Below are 19,472 nucleotides of genomic sequence, written 5' to 3'. Positions count from 1 at the left end.
TTAGGGTTACCACTTTTAATACAAAAAAATAAGGGATGCATACGTATTGATTCAAAACGGGACGCACAATTTCATTCTCAAATACGGGACGATTCCGTATTTTAAAGGACGGGTGGCAACCCTAGTTCTGATCCTCACCTATGCTCATGAGCTTTGGGTAATGACCAAAAGAATGAGATTGATTGGCTGAAATGAGTTTTCTCTATGGGCTGGCGTTGCTCTCCCTTAGAGATAGAGAGAGAAGCGCAGACATCCAGAGTAAAGCTGCTGACCCTGCTCATTGAGAGGAGCCAAATGAGGTGGCTTGAGCGTCTAATAAGGAGGCCTCCTTGACACCTCCCTGTGGAGGTTTTACAGACACAACCAGCTGTAAGGAGAATCTGGGGAAGACCTAGGCCTCACTGGGAGGATAGCAGGGGAACGCCTTGAGATCATACAGAATAAGTTGGCAAGTATATGGCTATGAAAAGGGACATATGGGGCTCTGTGCTAAGACTGTTGCCCCCATGACCTGGCTTCAGATAACCATTGGAAAATGAATAAATGAATGAAAGAATGAATGAATGAACAGTTTAACTGTATAACAAACAAGTAATAGAAGATAAATACAAATAAACTTACATTTGGTCATTAAACGCACAATTTTGTATTGATCTGATGTAATACAGACTGTTAATTATTATGAATTGCTACGACTTTATCCGGAAATGACTAGTACACATATATCTCTTTCTCTCAGCTAAAATTCTATAATATTTCATGGTCTTGTGCCTGCTGGGATGTGCACCCTGAAATGTGAGACATGATCAAATCCTGATTGGTGCTGTCTCTCTAACAGCTTCTCTGTTGATTTTCTTTTTTTTTTTTAATTTAAAATATTACAATTCATTCCTGTTTTAATAAACAAAACCAGCTGGGATTCTTTCACTTGAGTTAAATTAATAAAGTATCTATCTATCTATCTATCTATCTATCTATCTATCTATCTATCTATCTATCTATCTATCTATCTATCTATCTATCTATCTATCTATCTATCTATCTATCTATCTATCTATCTATCTATCTATCTATCTATCTATCCTATAGTGCCTTTCATTTCTATCTGATAGAAATGTATAAAATAAATCTATCTATCTATCTATCTATCTATCTATCTATCTATCTATCTATCTATCTATCTATCTATCTATCTATCTATCTATCTATCTATCTATCTATCTATCTATCTATCTATCTATCTATCTATCTATCTATCTATCTATCTATCTATCTATCTATCTATCTATCTATCTATCTATCTATCTATCTAAATAAACCAAATGATAGTAGTGGTATTGGAAAGGTTATCATGCCAGAGTGCTGATAAAGCCGAGATTTTCCATTAGGTGTTGTTCCCTATTAGTAAATGGAGCTCTGCTATAATCACAATAGTGTTCCGTAAACAGGAAGAAGCTTAAGAGTATTGTCAGAGGATGTGGCCAGGCAAAGCAGGTGCTTTACAGAATTCTGAACAAATGTATTCACTCTAAATGGATGTATGTAATAAAGAGTATTAAATCGAATTGTCCCATGACTGGCACATATTGCGGAATAACATATTTTGTCTAGGATTGATTTCAGTACAATAAGTGAGAATCTAATTAAAAGTTTCATTTAATCATAACATTGTCTCAGATTACCAGAATGTTTGTTAAGATCGTTTTGATTCTTCCTTTATCATCACAGATATTTTCTAGTAAAATGTCTGTTTTTTGTTTTGTTTTGTCATGGTCCTTTTCTCCCCTTTATAATCTTTATTACATGCCCCAAATCCCTTCTACAGCCCTCATTTGTTACACCATCTCAAGCAACAAGACAGCAATAAAACTGGCAAGAGGGAAAGTTCATATGTTTTGGATAAAATGCTCACAGTAGGAGAGTAATATGATGCTGATAAAATGATACAACCTGACAATAGGCTACCAGGTGGCTCTCTGTCTTATGATGATGATTGGTCTTTGGTATGATGTGGTCCAGCATGGTTCGTAATCTTTCATTGTCCTTAATTCAGTATGGCTTCTGCATGGAGACAAAGAAACTTAGACATGACCTCTCCTCAGGATGGAAAATGGCAGAGAAATAGACTCCAGCATGCCTTTACAGGTCTCATTTATAAAGTTCTGATGGTCTTTGACATGCCTTTTGCATGAGTTAGAGTGTTTAGTTCAAAATGACTCATTTCAGGCACATTGAGCCCTCATTCAAGCCCATGCTTTCCTTCTGAAGAGTTAAGGGGTGCATAAATAATCCTATCTCTTCTATTCCAGCCTTTCATCCTGGTGCAAAGTGCTAACGGAATATAAAGTGTCCCCATCTTTAATTTTTGGAGCTCTTGCATAAACTAACCTTTTGAAACTGGTTACAAGTAGATTGATCCAAAGCCTTCAACCCCAAGTCCATCTGTCAGCCTGTTAATGGCCCAGCCACCTGTATTCCTCCAGGCTAGCTGACCAGTCAGTTCATGAGATTTTACCTATACTAGTTCTAACCTGTAGTAAGTACAACAATTTGTTTCCAAAGTATTTTTTTTTCTAAGTGAATATTTCTATCTGAATATTATTTTACCATCCTCATGATACTGGGGGTATTTATATTGCATTTTATTTTGGTGTATTTATATTGCACTCTTACCTTAATGAATTACTGGTAAACATTATACCCACTGTACAAAATATATGTTGCAAACCACTAAACACTAGTAACTGGCATGCTAACAATTAGTATAATAGACAAAAAAAAGATAAATACATACATACATAGGGAGCTAATTTAACTCAGCTCTATAGAAACTAACACCAATATTAGAAAAGAAGCACTCATGATATCAAAGACCAACAAAGACTTGAGGAATAGATAGGTATGGCCACCTTTTATCTCTTAACCTCTTAACCGCCGTCTGCCGGATATATCCGGCATCGTAGCGTTATTGCTGACGTCTTACTGCAGGAATTATCCGGCACATTTGCCTATGGTTATGTGAATGCCTGGCGCGTAGTATAACTGACAGTTTGGCGTGGGTATTATTACTACATTATATTTCGACAACTCTGCGGTTGTATTGGCTGGTCACGTGATGTGATTCGGAAGTGAAAGCTGTGAATATGGTGAAACGTAAACTGACTTCAAGTGAGGTTTTGCAGGCGATTTTGGACAATAATTCTGATCATGATTGTAGCAGTTATGAAGAAGATTTTAGCGACAATGATGATCAGCAACGTGCGCTGCATGATACTGTGAATGACGACGCATCGGATGATGGCGATGAGTGGGTGTATCCCCAGCATCTCAACTGGACTGCTGCCTGTGGTGAACTACCTTTTCTGCATCCATTTGAGGCAACGTGTGGTTTTACTGTTGATGTAAACAATTACACTGCTGAGCAGTTTTATGAGCTGTTTGTGTCACCTGACTTGATCAGACATTTTGTTCATCAAACACATCTGTATGCAGTACAGTTTATTTAGAAAAATCCCAATTTACCCCCACATTCCCGTGTTCATGCTTGGGTAGACACTGATGAAAACGAAATGAAAAAATTCATTGGGATTTTGATGTTGATGGGAATAATCAGAAACCAGATATTGAGATGTACTGGTCTACAGATCCTATGTATGCAACACCTATTTTTGCAGCTATCATGAAACGTAACCGATTCTCTTTGCTGCTGAAATTCTTTCATTTCAATGACAACAGCAATGAGCCAGATAAGAAAGATCCAAACCGTGACCGCTTGTTCAAGCTACGTCCTTTGATTGACCATTTATTTGAAACATTTCAGCAGGTATTTCAGCAGGTAAATAAATACTGCTTGAATAAATGAAAAAAAGTAAAAAACCGAAAATTGTTCAGATTTCGCCCGGCATGGGGAATATTTAGGGAGTTGGAGGTTAAAAGGTTAAGAGTGCCATAATTGGTCATGAGTTGGCTAATGTATTTCTCATAATAACTTCTTGTTTCTAGTTAAATAATGCAGCTCTCAAGCCATTTTAATTTCTGACAACAGAGAATTTTAGTTTCTTAATTAAATAAAATACATTATTAACTAAAAATACACAAACACAAAGTTTTAAGAAGCCAAAATGCCAATACCAAATCCAAATGCAAAAATATAAATGGTTAGTAAACTACAATTTACAAAACTCTATGAGGTATAAAGGGACCTGTAGAACAGTGCTGCCAAGAGCTAATGCCACAGGTGATTTAAATAACTGAGAGGTAACTACCTTTGCAGCATCTTTGAATTATAACTTAATTTGAAACCTTACCTGGAAAATGATAATACAAAGCTAAAAAGGTGAAAACGGTCAACTATAGGCTAAAAAGCAAAGAGACATTGAAGGAAGAAATCTCCTATGAATGCTACAAGAGAGAGAAATGTCATAGTCTATTTTTTTAGCCTTAAGACAGTTCCTTTGTCTGAAATTAACCCATAAAATAGGAACCTATTTTGTGATGACTAATATGAGCAGGCAGATGACTACACAGTTTCTTCCTGGTAACTCTCCTGCACATGTCAACCAACAATTTGGTAAATTCATTTAACCTCCATTACGATTCTCATTTAATCTTAACCAAAGTGAATGCATAGACTGCAGTTGTCTCGTATTGTAGTTCTCCTAAGATAAGACATTCTTCCTAATCCTGGCTTCTGTTAGGATGTCTTTATTTCATTAGAAAGCTATGTTACTAAAATGAATGGCACCATGGCACAGAGATTGTGTTGCTGCCTTGCAACAAGGAAACTGGAATTCCCATGGTGAGCCCTCCCAGCATGGGGTTTGTATGCTCTCTCTGCATATGTTTCTTCCAGGTGCTCCGGTTTCCTCTCATAGTCCAAAGGCATACAGGTTAGGTGAACTGGCAATAAGGTAGAGAGGTGAAGCAAATAAGATCTGTCACTATGCCACTTTAATTGTCTTTTTTATGGTCTGGCCAAAATCTCCCTCAAAGGGGTTATTGTAGGAAATTTTTCATGGCCCTTCCTTACTTCAGTCTCCTTAAATTGCCTTTTATGATACATAAGTGGAACGGTGACCTTATTCTAACCTCTGAGAACAGGCACAGAGAAGGCAAAAGAGATCTTAGCACATTAAATACATTAAAAGGTGTATGGGCCATGGATACTGAGATGAACTCTCTAGAAGATTTAAAAGCAAAAAAGGATACTTAACGCACCAATCTGTACTCATCTGAATTTTGCTATTAAAAGGCCCAAATAAACAGACATTTGAAGTGAAAACAAACAGAAAAATCTTTATATATAATAAAATATCCAGAACACCATCCACCAAACCCACATGCAGAATTTGCACCAGTTTGTTGCTGGGTCCTCTCAAGCTCACGTTGGTTCAAATAAGAAACATAAACTAATCTACTAGGCATAACTCTGGAACTATGAGAGGAGTACCAGGGGACATGGACATAAGGAGAATGTACAGTACAAAGTCCATCAAGGATTCTGTAACCACTGACACACTATGCCACCCATAAAACTTCATGTACTGCAGAAATCCAGTCTAAGACAATAGAGAATGTCATGGTAAGACAAAATCCATCCATCCATTTTCCAACCCGCTGAATCCAAACACAGGGTCACGGGGGTCTGCTGGAGCCAATCCCAGCCAACACAGGGCACAAGGCAGGAACCAATCCCGGGCAGGGTGCCAACCCACCGCAGGACACACACAAACACACCCTCACACCAAGCACACACTAGGGCCAATTTAGAATCACCAATCCACCTAACCTGCATGTCTTTGGACTGTGGGAGGAAACCCACGCAGACACGGGGAGAACATGCAAACTCCACGCAGGGAGGACCCGGGAAGCGAACCCAGGTCCCCAGATCTCCCAACTGCGAGGCAGCAGCGCTACCCACTGCGCCACCGTGCCGCCCGGTAAAACAAAATATTTGATGAAAATACTGGTATACTAAAAAGCACAAACAATCATTTTATGAACTAGAAGCTGTGGGCCAGGCCTTTCACTGCTATTTTGAATAAACAATTTTCAGATAGGGTCCCTATCAAGGCTGGATTAAGACCCTTGGATTACTTAATGAATAGACCTCCTTAGCAGAGAGTTTGTCCTACTTTAAATGAATCAGCATTCAGACACCCCGCTACTTAATTTGTGCGGAGACTTCACTCCAGCAGAGACTCGAGTGGTGAAGAGGGGCTGAAGGGGTGTTTCTCCTAGATAGTTTTGGTGCATGGATATGCAATAATTTTTTTGTGTCCCCCTTGGTAATTTTGTTGAGTAGGGTGAGGTTTGTGAATGGTGAAAGTCTCCTTGCCATCACACGCCCCTGGAAGTGCAGCCAGAATGCTTTGAGGGTTGATCCGTCCATGGGCCCTAAAATACAGAAATTAAAGTTTGCAACAACTAACATGTCGGACTTGAGATCTGTTACCACTCAGTCCTGGACAGGTAAAATGGTGACTGGGTTTTTCCTTCTTGAGGAGAAGCGATGCCTTGAGAGAATCCCTGAAGGTGAGACACCTGTAATGCTAACAGAGCCTTAGAGATGCATGGATACCAGGCTAGCCAAAAAGGGGCCACCTTGGACACTGGAAATACTGGGGCTTTGATGGAAATGAACTTAAGAGGTTATTTATAGATACCTCAAGTCAGGGAGCAGATTAAATTTAACATTACGAGAATAATTCAGGAGGAATGAAAGCAGACAAGAAGCAAAGGATGGGATCATCCAAAAGATAGATAGAGAGAAATTGTTTGCTGGCAACTTAGTTGTGAGCAGTGAGGTCAGGCACCTCATCCAGCAGATTGGAGAGCAAATACCTGAGTACACCCTTAAAAATAAAGGTGCCATAGCAATTAATTCAGAACGATGCCATAGGGGAACCAATTGTTCCCAAAAGACCCATTCATGTGAAGGTTCCAGAAAGAACCTTTTTTTTATTGAGATCCACAACAAGCTCCATTCAGTAAATAACCATGAATAGATAACAAATTTGTGAAATAGCAATAGCTCCTGATTTATAAAGGACTCTTTAAAATACAATAGCACACACTAAGTCCAGGTTTTCTTAATTTGCTATATCCTGCAGCCTACCATACATTAAAGATTTTATTTTTTTCTACATATTAGGAATTTTTTCAAAAGCACAAAGAACCAACTTTACATACAACGAAACCTACACAGAATGAAATGGTTCTTTGTCAAGAAATGGCTCAATGAAGAACCGTGAGGTGCCATTAAAGAACCAACATTTTTTTGAGTGATAGGAAGATCAAGATAATGTCACTTGTGTTTATGTTGTCTTTTCTTTCTTTGCACTTTGTGTTCCCCCCTTGTAATGAAATTATAATTTTTATTTAATACTTAGTGCGTCTCTGGCATTATTTCAGGTATGGAGAAACATTATGAGTGCAACCTCCCCGATTTGGTGCATTAAGTGAGAGAACCACTGAATAGCCAGCTATTTACCTGGTATGTACGTAGTTTTAAAACACAACTATGCTCTGTTTTGTTGACCATCAGTCATTTATTGATTTCAATAAAATAAAATCAGCACTTATATTTATGTGTCTTTGCTGTTCCCTTTCTCTCTGCCTATTAAAACCAAATATCACATTTCATTAGAATATTCACAGCTGGTGCTAGTTTTCAGATTTATTATATTTCTTCCTTGTTAAGCAAAAGCAGGAAACGTTAATATTTATAGCTTACTTCCCCTCTTTGAGTAATAATGAAAGTAGAAATAATTTACTTTACACTGAGCTTGTCAATTTTCACACTCATTATTTAGGCTGGATTAAGCTGTATACTATATTTTTAATTAAGCAAACCAAATTCACTACCAACTCCTTGCTTGTTTTAGAGATTTGTAATCCACAAAAGAAGGTACAAGAAGGAGACCGAGAATTAAAATTGATAAGTCGAAGTGCTCCACAGTATACCTTACGGATTATTCATTTTTATTACTGGCAATTTATACAATTGTTTTAATTCTTACATCATCATGGATGACACCTGCTTTCTTGAGATGACCAACCATCTTCATCAACTGGAAAAAATAAGGTATTGGATCAGGTCTTTATTTGATTAACTGCTACATATTTTGTCTTTCAGTTTTGAGATATGTTAATTATCTCCCCCAAACTATGTGACTCTTCAATTCCACCCAGGGGGGTAAACGTTAACATTATTCAAAGTTATTGTCTGTTATACCTGCATTTTTATTACTCTTTAATTTAATATTGTTTTTGTATCAGTATGCTGCTGCTGGAGTATGTGAATTTCCCTTTGGGATTAATAAAGTATCTATCTATCTATCTATCTATCTATCTATCTATCTATCTATCTATCTATCTATCTATCTATCTATCTATCTATCTATCTATCTATCTATCTATCTATCTATCTATCTATCTATCTATCTATCTATCTATCTATCTATCTATCTATCTAATTAATATTATCAGTTTAGTTAATAGCATCTCATAAGTGAAAACAGAAATGGCATTCTACTCAATTCACGTGTTGTACCTAATAAGATGATGAGCTACAAAGGGGAAAGCTAAGTTATGCCAGTTTAAGGAAGTTGTGATCATGCATGCTTTTAAAGATATTAACAGTTCCAATGCCTGTTGAGATCCACTGCATTATGTTAATGAAGTTTGTTTTATTGTGCTAGAGTGCTAAGGTGATCCCATTCCCTGTTTTACTTTTTATTATGTAGACCTTAACAGACTGCCCCAAAATCTCTTACCTTTGCCACACTATCAGGATTAACTGTAGTTGTAGTTCATCACTACACACTTTCTTTTCATTTCTATAACCCAGGCAACTGCATAAAGTACCTGAAGAGGCAGGAGAAAGTAAAACACGTGCATTGTACTTTGCATTTATATAGTGCTTTTCTCACTACCCAAAGCGCTCAGCAATTGCAGGTTAAGGGCCTTGCTCAAGGGCCCAACAGAGCAGAGTCCCTGTTGGCATTTACAGGATTCGAACTGGCAACCTTCTGATTGGCAGTGCATATCCCTAGCCTCAGAGCCACCACCATATGCCTCAAATAATGAACAAAGTAAAATGAATGTAACAAAAATACCATCATAATCTAAGTAGATGCTGCTACCAAGTGGCTCGCTGTCTGATATTCTGGTCAGGCTTGGTCTTTACTCCTGCATGGCCTTTGAATGGAGACAGCGATGGCCTGGCTTCTTCCTCCTCCTCCCTGGACGAAAAATGCCAGATAGAGAAAGTCGGCAGCATGCCAGCTTCCTCTTCTTGTGTCTCTGTAGCTACCATCTCCGTAGTTTCAACAGACGCAGAACAGTAGTTTCAGACAAACAAGGAAGAAAGGATATGCAGGTAGTTAAGTCGTAAAACACTGACCAACTTCTGTCAGTTCTTCTGTCAGGGCCTGTTCTCCTCTAGGTTGTTCTATTGTTCTAAATGACATTGTACTATACCATTATCATAATGCTACATATTACAAATACACAGCAAAATGAAACAATGGCAAAAGAACATCAAAAAAACAATGTTTCGTAAAAGTGCACTCCCTTAGCTTAATTCATTTCTGCTCTGCATATTTTCATTTCTGTGCATAGTACAATCCTCAATAAACGTTCCACATAAAAAGAAGAGGATTTCACAATAAATCAAGCATAAAATCACAGAGAAATCCTTTATATACATATGTACTTCAGCAGATGGCTGGGGAAAAATTAATCAATCGATGGGACAAAAAGAAATACTGTAGAATTTCTATGCCTATTTACTATAGTTTTGAGGAGGGTAAAAACTTTTCTAGGTGCAAGGAAGGAAACATCCCTGGACAAGGACAAGTTTATTGTAAGGTCCATTCACACACACACACGCACACAGGCTAATGTGGAATTAGTAACTGAACTAACCAATATATGTCTGGGAGTGTGGGAAGAAAACCAGAATAGCTGAACAAAAGATACCCACAGATACAGCGAGATCATGCAGACTACACATAGACAACAACTGGCTATAGCGTTTGAATCCAGGGGTTCATGAAGAAGTAGCAATAACTGCTTCACTAACATTCTGCCCAACAAATGGTCAATGTTGATAGATTTATTGTAAGGAATATTACTATCTGCTATAGGGGTCCCCAACTCCAGTCCTGGAGGGCCGCAGTGGATGCAGGTTTTCATTCTAAATCTTTTCTTAATCAGTGACCAGTTTTTGCTGCTAATTAACTTCTTTTGAATTAATTTTACTTGACTTGCTCTAGAAGACTCAGACCCCTTACTTGTTTCTTTTTCCTAAATTAGAAGCCAAATAATAATGAGATACAAAATAAACCAAAACAGGACCAGCAAACTGTGTCCATCATACAATATCTGAAAATAAAGAAAGGTGAATGTCTAAGGAATGCTGATCTGCTTAGGTCCCCAAGCATCAACAATTTTGGAAATGTCTGCTACTACACAAGGAGAACAGCAGCAAGCCATGGAATTAAAGAATGGGTTTAACTAACAACAACAACATTTATTTATATAACACATTTTCATACAAAAAGTAGCTCAAAGTGCTTTACATAACGAAGAAAAGAAAAATAAAAGACAAAATACAAAATTAAAATAAGACAACATTAGTTAACATAGACAGGAGTAAGGTCCGATGGCCAGGGTGGACAGAAAAAACAAAACAAAAAACTCCAGAAAGCTGGAGAAAAAATAAAATCTGTAGTGGTTCCAGGCCACGAGACCGCCCAGTCCCCTCTGGGCATTCTACCTAACATAAATGAAATAGTCCTCTTTGTAGTTAGGGCTCTCACGGAGTCACTTGATGCTGATGGTCATACAGACTTCTGGCTTTTAATCCATCCATCATTGTTGGAACATCATGGTGCTTTGGGTAGATGGTGGTGGTTGCGCCACCACCAAAAGGAAACCGGAAAAGGAAACAGAAGAGAGAGTAGGGGTTAGTACAGATTTTGAATGAATAGTTATTATAATGAATTGGATATACAGAGTATCAGGAATTAAATTATACAGATTAAATTAAATTAAATTAACAAGAAGAATCAGCTCCTAATTAAGCAGCTGGTTAGAGTGAAATTGTTTGGAGTTTGAGGCCCTACTTAGTTGGTCTTCTGTTGGCTCCCTCACTTCACATTTCATTTCTGTTTGGGTGCCATTTAAAAAAAAGAAATGAAGAAACTGAGGGGAACAAATCTTAAAAAACAAGTCAATTCAAATGAATTCAAAAGAGGTTAATTAGCAGAAAAGAACAGTGCATTAATTAAGAAAAGGGTTAGAATGAAAACCTGTAGTCATTGGGGCCCTCCAGGACCGGAGATGGTAACCCCTAATCTACTAGTTAATGTTCGATGAGCAGACTTAAAATAAAAGACCATTGACATTTAAACAAACCAAATAGTTCTTGAAATTTAAGAAAATGTCCCATCATAAAATTCCACTTAAACTTTTTCTGAGTTACTGGACAAGGTAATGGACAACATAGTGTTATGGTGGACAGCCCTGTTGCCTTTGGCTCCTGTCCAGCTTTCAATTCCAACACCATATTCTTCTCCTTGCACATCCTCTGTGTGTCTGTGTGTTTTTGTTTTTATTTCCCACAGATATTCTGATTTTATTCCCCAAAACGGTTGTATTAGGTTATGTGTCAACTCTAACGTGCCCCCAGGATTGTCCAGTTTATGATTATTTCCTTCATTTTATCCAGTACTGCCAGGGTAGGCTCTCCACCCCATGACAATGAGTTCAATTTGGTGGGTTTAAGAATGTATAGAGGTATAGATGTGGTCATGTTATACACATTAGATTTAACATTTGTTTTAAATTTTCTAATAACAGAAACACCCCAGAATTGAGGACTAACCTGATTTACCAGAAGTTTTCAGCCCCTTTTCTGAAGACGTTTTCAGAACATCAGGAAGCTCTGGAAGAATGTCTTGGAAAAATAGAGGAGATTGCGTCTGCAATGGACACAGTAAAGAGAAATGTCTCGATTGTCAGCGTGTCTACAGGCACTGTTGGCATAGCAGGCGGTGTGCTGTGTATCATTGGCTTGGTCTTGACACCTGTCACACTTGGAGTCTCCTCAATACTCAGTATAGTAGGAACTGCAGTTGGAGCAGGTGCAGGTGTGGGAGATTTAGTAACAAACATCACCGAAGGGGCTTGTAATGCAGTAAAGAAGAATAAAGTTGAGGAAATCCTGAACAAGTATAAAAAGACAATAGAGCCTATTGATGAAAGCCTCAGAAAACAAGAACTAGTTTTCAACAAGGTTTCGGAAATATGTAAACCGGAATATTTAATAAAGATGATCCAAAAAAATCATCTAAAAACAGATGAGACTGAAATGTCATATGCTGGTATCAAAGCTGCTGGATCAGGAGTGGGGTTAGGCAAAGCTGCAGTAAACATGGCAGACGACATCGCCAATTTGACTAGAATTGGAGATACAGTGAGTGATGGTGCAGCTGTAGGACTGAGAGGAACGGGAACAGGAGCACTAAAAATAATGGGTGGGGTTGGTAGTAGTGTTTTTATAGTTTGGGATCTTTACAGAATCTGCACAAACAGCATATCCCTGGCTAAAGGTAAAAAGAATGAAACTGCAGAAATTATAAGGAGGACGGTGGCTGAGCTGCGGAGAGAGCTGCAGTCATACAAACACCTTTATGAGGTTCTGCAAAAAGGGAAAGAGGATGCAATCAACAACCAGAAAGCCCTGGCAAAGGATTTTATCCCTCAACAGTAAGTGTTTTAATTCTCTGTATTAATAGTGTTTCCCAGAATGGGTGATGACCACCCTTGAATGAACTTTTTGAGCAGTTAGTAGACATGGCTAAGAGTTTTCCAAGCTTTGCACATGTCATATTACAACAGTCACATACAGTACCTCAGAATTTCCATTACAGCTTTCAAATACCCACTTAAAAATGATGTAGAAGAAAAATAAAAAAGACTGTATATTATACACATGCCTCTGTGTCAGTCTGTGCCGGGTCGACTTTATGAACAACACCCTCTGCACCACACCTTATTTATTTTGCTATGTATTGCTTTTAATTCCTGTATGTCTAATCATTTTTGCTCTGATGATGACACCTGGTAGGTTGTTGAAGGCTTAGGAATGAAAAAAAACTAGCCATTCCCGCATGCGTAGTAGTGAAATAGGACAAAAAAAAAACAAAAATGTACTGCTAGCTAAGCATGGGCAAGTTACTCTCTAAAACACAGAGGTAGACTGACTCCCCACTCCCGACGTCACGCTACTCCCTCCCTTCGTCCAACAGCCTCTATCTCGGATTAGCACAAATATATCGCTCCTGCAAGAGACAGCAATGAGAGAAGTCACAAAATTAACTAGAATGTTCAAGCAAATTCTACAAAAAAAAAAACGTTAAGTAGTTCTCTCGTTCGCTAGCTAAGTGGCTGTAAGGTACATGCCAATGGTGGCATGTGAGGGGCCCCACTCCCCTCCCCTCAGTCCACCACGTCTCTCTCAGATTCGCACAAATAAATTGGTACTACAAGCGAACTATGATACTTAGCATGATGAGAGAGGTTGTAAAATCAACCAGAATGTTCAAGCAAATACTTTAAGTAGTTCCCTTGTTAAAAGTGGACAGATATAATAACAGACAAATGTTGAATGTTATATATATATATATATATACAGTATAAATATATATATAAAGTATGTGTTGTGACGAACGGCCAGGTCCCATGCCCGACTGGGACGCCCCTGCTGTGTATGTTCCGGGGGAACAGCCATGGACAGCTCAATACCTCCCCCGGGGCGCTTGGTGGCAGCCTCCCTGGCCGACGCTGATTCCCCAACCTCCCGCAGCGCTCCATGAGATATGGAGTCCTCCACAGCTTGGTTGGGGCCCGGTGTGGCCGCTAGGGGGGGCTGTCTCCTTCCAACAGCCCAGGTGAACGATTCTACGGCCCCACCCGGAAGTGCAATTAGCCACAGGTGATCAAGCACCTGGAGCACTTCTGGGTGGGCTATGAAAAGGGCCAGCATCCACCACTCAGGAGCCAGAATCGGGAGGAAGAGGATGAGGTTGCCTGGGAGGAGTGTTGGTGCCAAAGTTGGGAGAAAAGTCTTTGTGCTGTAAGTGCTTGTGGGACTGTGTTGTGGCTGGAGGGATTATGGGGAAGACGTGCCATCCAGCTGAAGAAAAATAAAAAAGACTGTATATTATACACATGCCTCTGTGTCAGTCTGTGCCGGGTCGACATTATGAACAACACCCTCTGCACCACACCTTATTTATTTTGCTATGTATTGCTTTTAATTCCTGTATGTCTAATCATTTTTGCTCTGATGATGACACCTGGTAGGTTGTTGAAGGCTTAGGAATGAAAAATTATTTTAAGATATGTGACTAATTTTCTCCCTTTGTGGATTTCTAGCTACAAATTTGCAAACCATATCACAGACCTTCACTAAATATATATATCTATTATATTACAGGCTCACAAAATACTGGATACAAATGAGATCAAGCTCACAAGAGAGAAGCTATCCCTCAATGGAACCTCATTGGAACACCAGGCCTACTTACACATCACCTCAGTCATACCAAACTAAATTACAAATAATACCAGCAGTCAAGTTATTCTCTGGATTTCTGGCATCTAAAAGAAGACACGAGGACCCAAGGAAAATCCACCATGTCACTGTGAGAGCACAAAACTTCACACAGAGAGTAAAATGACCAAATTCTGAGCCCAAGACCCAGGAGAGGTGAGTCAGCAGCTCTAACCATTGCCTCACATTGCAGACATTTAACAATGTGTGTTTATTTTGTTATTCAACTAGATAGATAGATAGATAGATAGATAGATAGATAGATAGATAGATAGATAGATAGATAGATAGATAGATAGATAGATAGATAGATAGATAGATAGATAGATAGATAGATAGATAGATAGATAGATAGATAGATAGATAGATAGATAGATAGATAGATAGATAGATGCTTTATTAATCCCAAGGGGAAATTCACATACTCCAGCCGCACCTTACTGGTACAAAAAACAATATTAAATTAAAGATTGATAATAATGCAGGTGAAAAACAGACAATAACTATGTATAATGTTAAATGTTAACGTTTACCCCCCCGGTGGAATTGAAGAGTCGCATAGTTTGGGGGAGGAACGATCTTCTCAGTCTATTAGTGGAGCAGGACAGTGACAGCAGTCTATCACTGAAGCTGCTCTTCTGTCTGGAGATGATCCTGTTTAATGGATGTAGTGGATTCTCCATAATTGACAGGAGCCTGCTGAGCGCCCGTCGCTCTGACACAGATGTCAAACTGTCCAGCTCCATGCCAACAATAGAGCCTGCCTTCCTCACCAGTTTGTCCAGGCGTGAGGCGTCTTTCTTCTTTATGCTGCCTCCCCAGCACACCACCGCGTAGAAGAGGGCGCTCGCTACAACCGTCTGATAGAACATCTGCAGCATCTTATTGCAGATGTTGAAGGACGCCAGCCTTCTAAGGAAGTATAACCAGCTCTGTCCTTTCTTACACAGAGCATCAGTATTGGCAGTCCAGTCTAATTTATCATCCAGCTGCACTCCCAGGTGTTTATAGGTCTGCACCATCTGCACACAGTCACCTTTGATGATCATGGGGTCCATTAGGGGTCTGGGCCTCCTAAAATCCACCACCAGCTCCTTCGTTTTGCTGGTGTTCAGGTGTAGGTGGTTTGAGTCGCACCATTTAACAAACTCATTGATTAGGTCCCTATACTCCTCCTCCTGCCCACTCCTGATGCAGCCCACGATAGCAGTGTCATCAACGAACTTTTGCATGTGGCAGGACTCTGAGTTGTATTGGAAGTCCAATGTATATAGGCTGAGCAGGACCGGAGAAAGTACAGTCCCTTGTGGCGCTCCTGTGTTGCTGACCACAATGTCAGACGTGCAGTTCCCAAAACGCACATACTGAGGTCTGTCTTTAAGATAGTCGACGATCCATGCCACTAGGTATGAGTCTACTCCCATCTCTGTCAGCTTGTCCCTAAGGAGCAGAGGTTGGATTGTGTTGAAGGCGCTAGCTAAGTCTAGAAACATAATTCTTACAGCACCACTGCCTCTGTCCAAGTCGGAGAGGGCTCGGTGTAGCATGTAGATGATGGGATCCTCCGCTCCCACCTTCTCCTGATATGCAAACTGCAGAGGGTCGAGGGCGTGTTGAACCTGTGGCCTCAGGTGGTGAAGCAGCAGCCTCTCCATGGTCTTCATCACATGTGATGTCAGAGCAACAGGCCGGAAGTCATTCAGCTCACTAGGACGTGATACCTTTGGGACTGGGGTGATGCAAGATGTTTTCCAAAGCCTCGGGACTCTCCCCTGTTCCAGGATCAGGTTGAAGATGCGCTGTAGAGGACGCCCCAGCTCCAACACACAGACCTTCAGCAGTCATGGCGATATTCTATCTGGACCCGCTGCTTTGCTGGCACGAAGTCTCCTCAGCTCTCTGCTCACTTGCGCTGTTGTAATTATGGGTGGGGATGTCTCTCCTATGCTGGTATCAGCAGAAGGATTTGTGGAGGGTGCAGTACTCCGAGGTGAGAGTGAGAGTGTGTTAGGTTGGTCAAACCTGTTAAAGAAGTTGTTCATTTGGTTTGCTCTCTTCACGTCTCTCTCGATGGTAGTACCCCGCTTCGAGCTGCAGCCAGTGATGATCTTCATCCCATCCTACACTTCCTTCATGCTGTTATTCTGCAACTTCTGCTCCAGCTTTCTCCTGTACTGCTCCTTAGCCGCCCTGAGCTGGACTCGGAGTTCCTTCTGCACGCGCTTGAGCTCATGCTGATCACCGCCTTTAAAAGCCCTTTTCTTCTGGTTCAAAAGGCCCTTGATGTCACTTGTAGTCCATGGCTTGTTGTTAGCATAGCAGTGTACAGTTCTTACTGGAACTACAGTGTCCATACAGAAGTTGATGTAGTCAGTAGTGCAGTCAACAACCTCCTCAATGTTCTCACTATGTGATCCCTGCAGGATATCCCAGTCTGTAGTTCCAAAACATTCTCTCAGTGCCTGCTCAGCCTCAGGGGACCACTTCCTGAATGAGTGTGTGGTTGCAGGTAGGACCCTCACTCTGGGTTTGTAGTGAGGCAGAAGCAGAACCAGGTTATGATCTGCTTTCCCAAGCGCAGGCAGCAGGGTGGCGCTGTATGCATCTTTAACGTTTGCATACAGTAAATCAATAGTCTTATTTCCCTGGGTGTTGCAGTCCACATACTGGGAGAAGGCAGGTGATGTTTTGTCCAGCGTCACATGGTTAAAGTCTCCAGCGATTAGCACAAGTGCCTCAGGGTGCTGCGTTTGTAACTTAGCAACAGCAGAATGGATGATGTCACTCGCTGTCTCCAAGTCCGCCCGAGGAGGGATGTATACAATAACAACAATGACGTGTCCAAACTCTCTGGGCAAGTAATAGGGATGTAAACTTACGGCCAACAGTTCGATGTCCCTGCAGCAAGTGGAGACTTTGACGTTAACATGTCCAGAGTTACACCACCGTGTATTAACATAGAGAGCGAGTCCTCCTCCTTTTTGTTTCCCGCAGGTACTTGCATCTCTGTCTGCTCTAACTGTGCTAAACCCGGGTAGCTCCACGTTAACATCTGGGATGGTGGTAGTTAGCCACGTTTCGCAAAAGCACAACAAACTGCATTCTCTGTAGGTCCTGACATTTTTCACCAGCGCAGCCAGTTCGTCGATCTTATTTGAGATTGAGTTCACATTTCCCAGAATCACAGAAGGCACTGCAGGTTTGTAGCTCCACTTTCTCACAAGCCGCTTCATTTTTAGCTTAGTGCCGGCTCTGCTGCCACGATACCGCCTTCTTACCTCGTCGGGTAAATAGGGAACCACACCGGCACTGGCATTTGTTCTCAGCGCTCGGAGTTGAGTACTTGAATAGACGAGTCTCGGCGTGTAAAAATCCATGTCCACGTTGTAAAAGTAAGTGTGTCCAGGGAACGGATCTACATAAAATAAAGTGATAGGAGTGTTCAATAAATAAAAATAGAAAAATAAAAGTAGAAAAGTACACATACACATACAGTCATACACGGAGCTGCTGAAAAAGGCTGCCACTCTCGGCTTACTAAGTCATCCAAATAACATCAATGAATTAATGTGCAAATATTTTGGATTGTAAAAGCAAAACCCTTAGAGAACTGAGGTGAACATTCAAACCTCCATACAGTCAGTTACCAGGCCAAGAGTTCAGGTCTCTTCAACTTTGAGGAAACTGCTAGCCACTGTACCACCATGCTGCTGTTGTGCTGTTAAAACAGAAATATGATTCAATGTGTACACCAAAAATGACTGTTTAACTAATTATAATATCCTTTGGGATATATGATCTCCAAAGTTCCTCCTTTAGCATGAAATGTCTGTTAGGTTACACATCTGAACCCCATGAACCATATCGCAAATTGGAGATTTCCCTCTTAATGATTTTCAAGCCTCATGATTTTTTCATTACAACAACATTTATTTCTATAGTATGGACCCCCTAAAGGGACATGGGCAAAAAGAAAGCAAAGAAATCTTTTTTTCTTGTGCTCACAGAAAGATATGCATACTCACAGGAAAATATCCTGGAATCATAAGATCTTGTTGCATGTGCACAAGAAAGTTTTGCATACTCACAAGATCTTTCTGTGCGCTCACGTGATAGTATCGGGGGCACACCCATTACGTTTTCCATATAGAAAATATTGTGTGCTTTTTGTGCCCGCATGGGAAATCATAGACAGAAATGTATTTGATTTGGGGCCACATCCTGTCAATCCTGGAAGTAAGGAGTTGTGATACAGATTCCGACTACATTAATGATGGAGAAGAATGACTTTATAGATCTTTTGAAGTCAAGAAATGTTCCAAAGTAAGACATTGAACATCTTGATGCCTTTATGGGAAAGACCCTGCTTCACATATAGGCCTATAAATTTCATGCCCGTATCAACTTTCTAATAGGCTACACAATTAAAAAGTTACAGCTCTGGAAGTCGAAAAGGTCTACCAGAAATATATGGAGCCCCTAGTGTGGAACACCTAGAGGAACGTGTGTATCCCAGAAACACTATCACATGTGCATACAAAAAAGATCTTGTGAGCATGGGAAACTTTCTCAACGCCACACAAAAATGATCTCATGCACATAAGATAGTCTCACATGTGCACTATTCATACTTCATACAGTACATGTGTTAAAGTATCAAAGTAACCTTATTTTTAGTATAAAAATCTTAAACTGTTAATCCATTAAATCTGAAACTTGTTATTAGCTGATTCTTTAATAGCAGGCACAGCATTGACCTTTGAGATGGCATTAGATAAAGAACTGCAAAGACTGGAAATTCAGCATATCTGGTAAAAAAACCTGCTTGACTGACAAGTAATAAACT

General features: G+C 40.1%; 1 protein-coding gene across 3 annotated transcripts in view; it reads left to right on the top strand.

Annotated features, from left to right (window-relative positions):
- LOC114663017 (uncharacterized) overlaps window positions 1-19,472 on the top strand; it is a 29,543-nt gene that overhangs the window by 4,692 nt on the left and 5,379 nt on the right. For 2 of the 3 annotated variants that reach the window (XM_051934457.1, XM_028816789.2), the window contains exons 2-5: window positions 7,414-7,495; window positions 7,887-8,086; window positions 11,869-12,777; window positions 14,510-14,782. In XM_051934457.1, the coding sequence (XP_051790417.1) occupies window positions 8,028-8,086; window positions 11,869-12,777; window positions 14,510-14,753 (1,212 nt within the window). In that variant the 5' untranslated portion in view covers window positions 7,414-7,495; window positions 7,887-8,027 and the 3' untranslated portion in view covers window positions 14,754-14,782. The remainder of the gene's footprint in view (window positions 1-7,413; window positions 7,496-7,886; window positions 8,087-11,868; window positions 12,778-14,509; window positions 14,783-19,472) is intronic. The other variant, XM_028816790.2, reaches the window with a different exon arrangement.

Source organism: Erpetoichthys calabaricus, chromosome 12, assembly GCF_900747795.2.
Source record: "Erpetoichthys calabaricus chromosome 12, fErpCal1.3, whole genome shotgun sequence".
Classification (NCBI taxonomy): Eukaryota; Metazoa; Chordata; class Cladistia; order Polypteriformes; family Polypteridae; genus Erpetoichthys; species Erpetoichthys calabaricus.
This window is presented reverse-complemented; position numbering and strand designations above follow the sequence as displayed.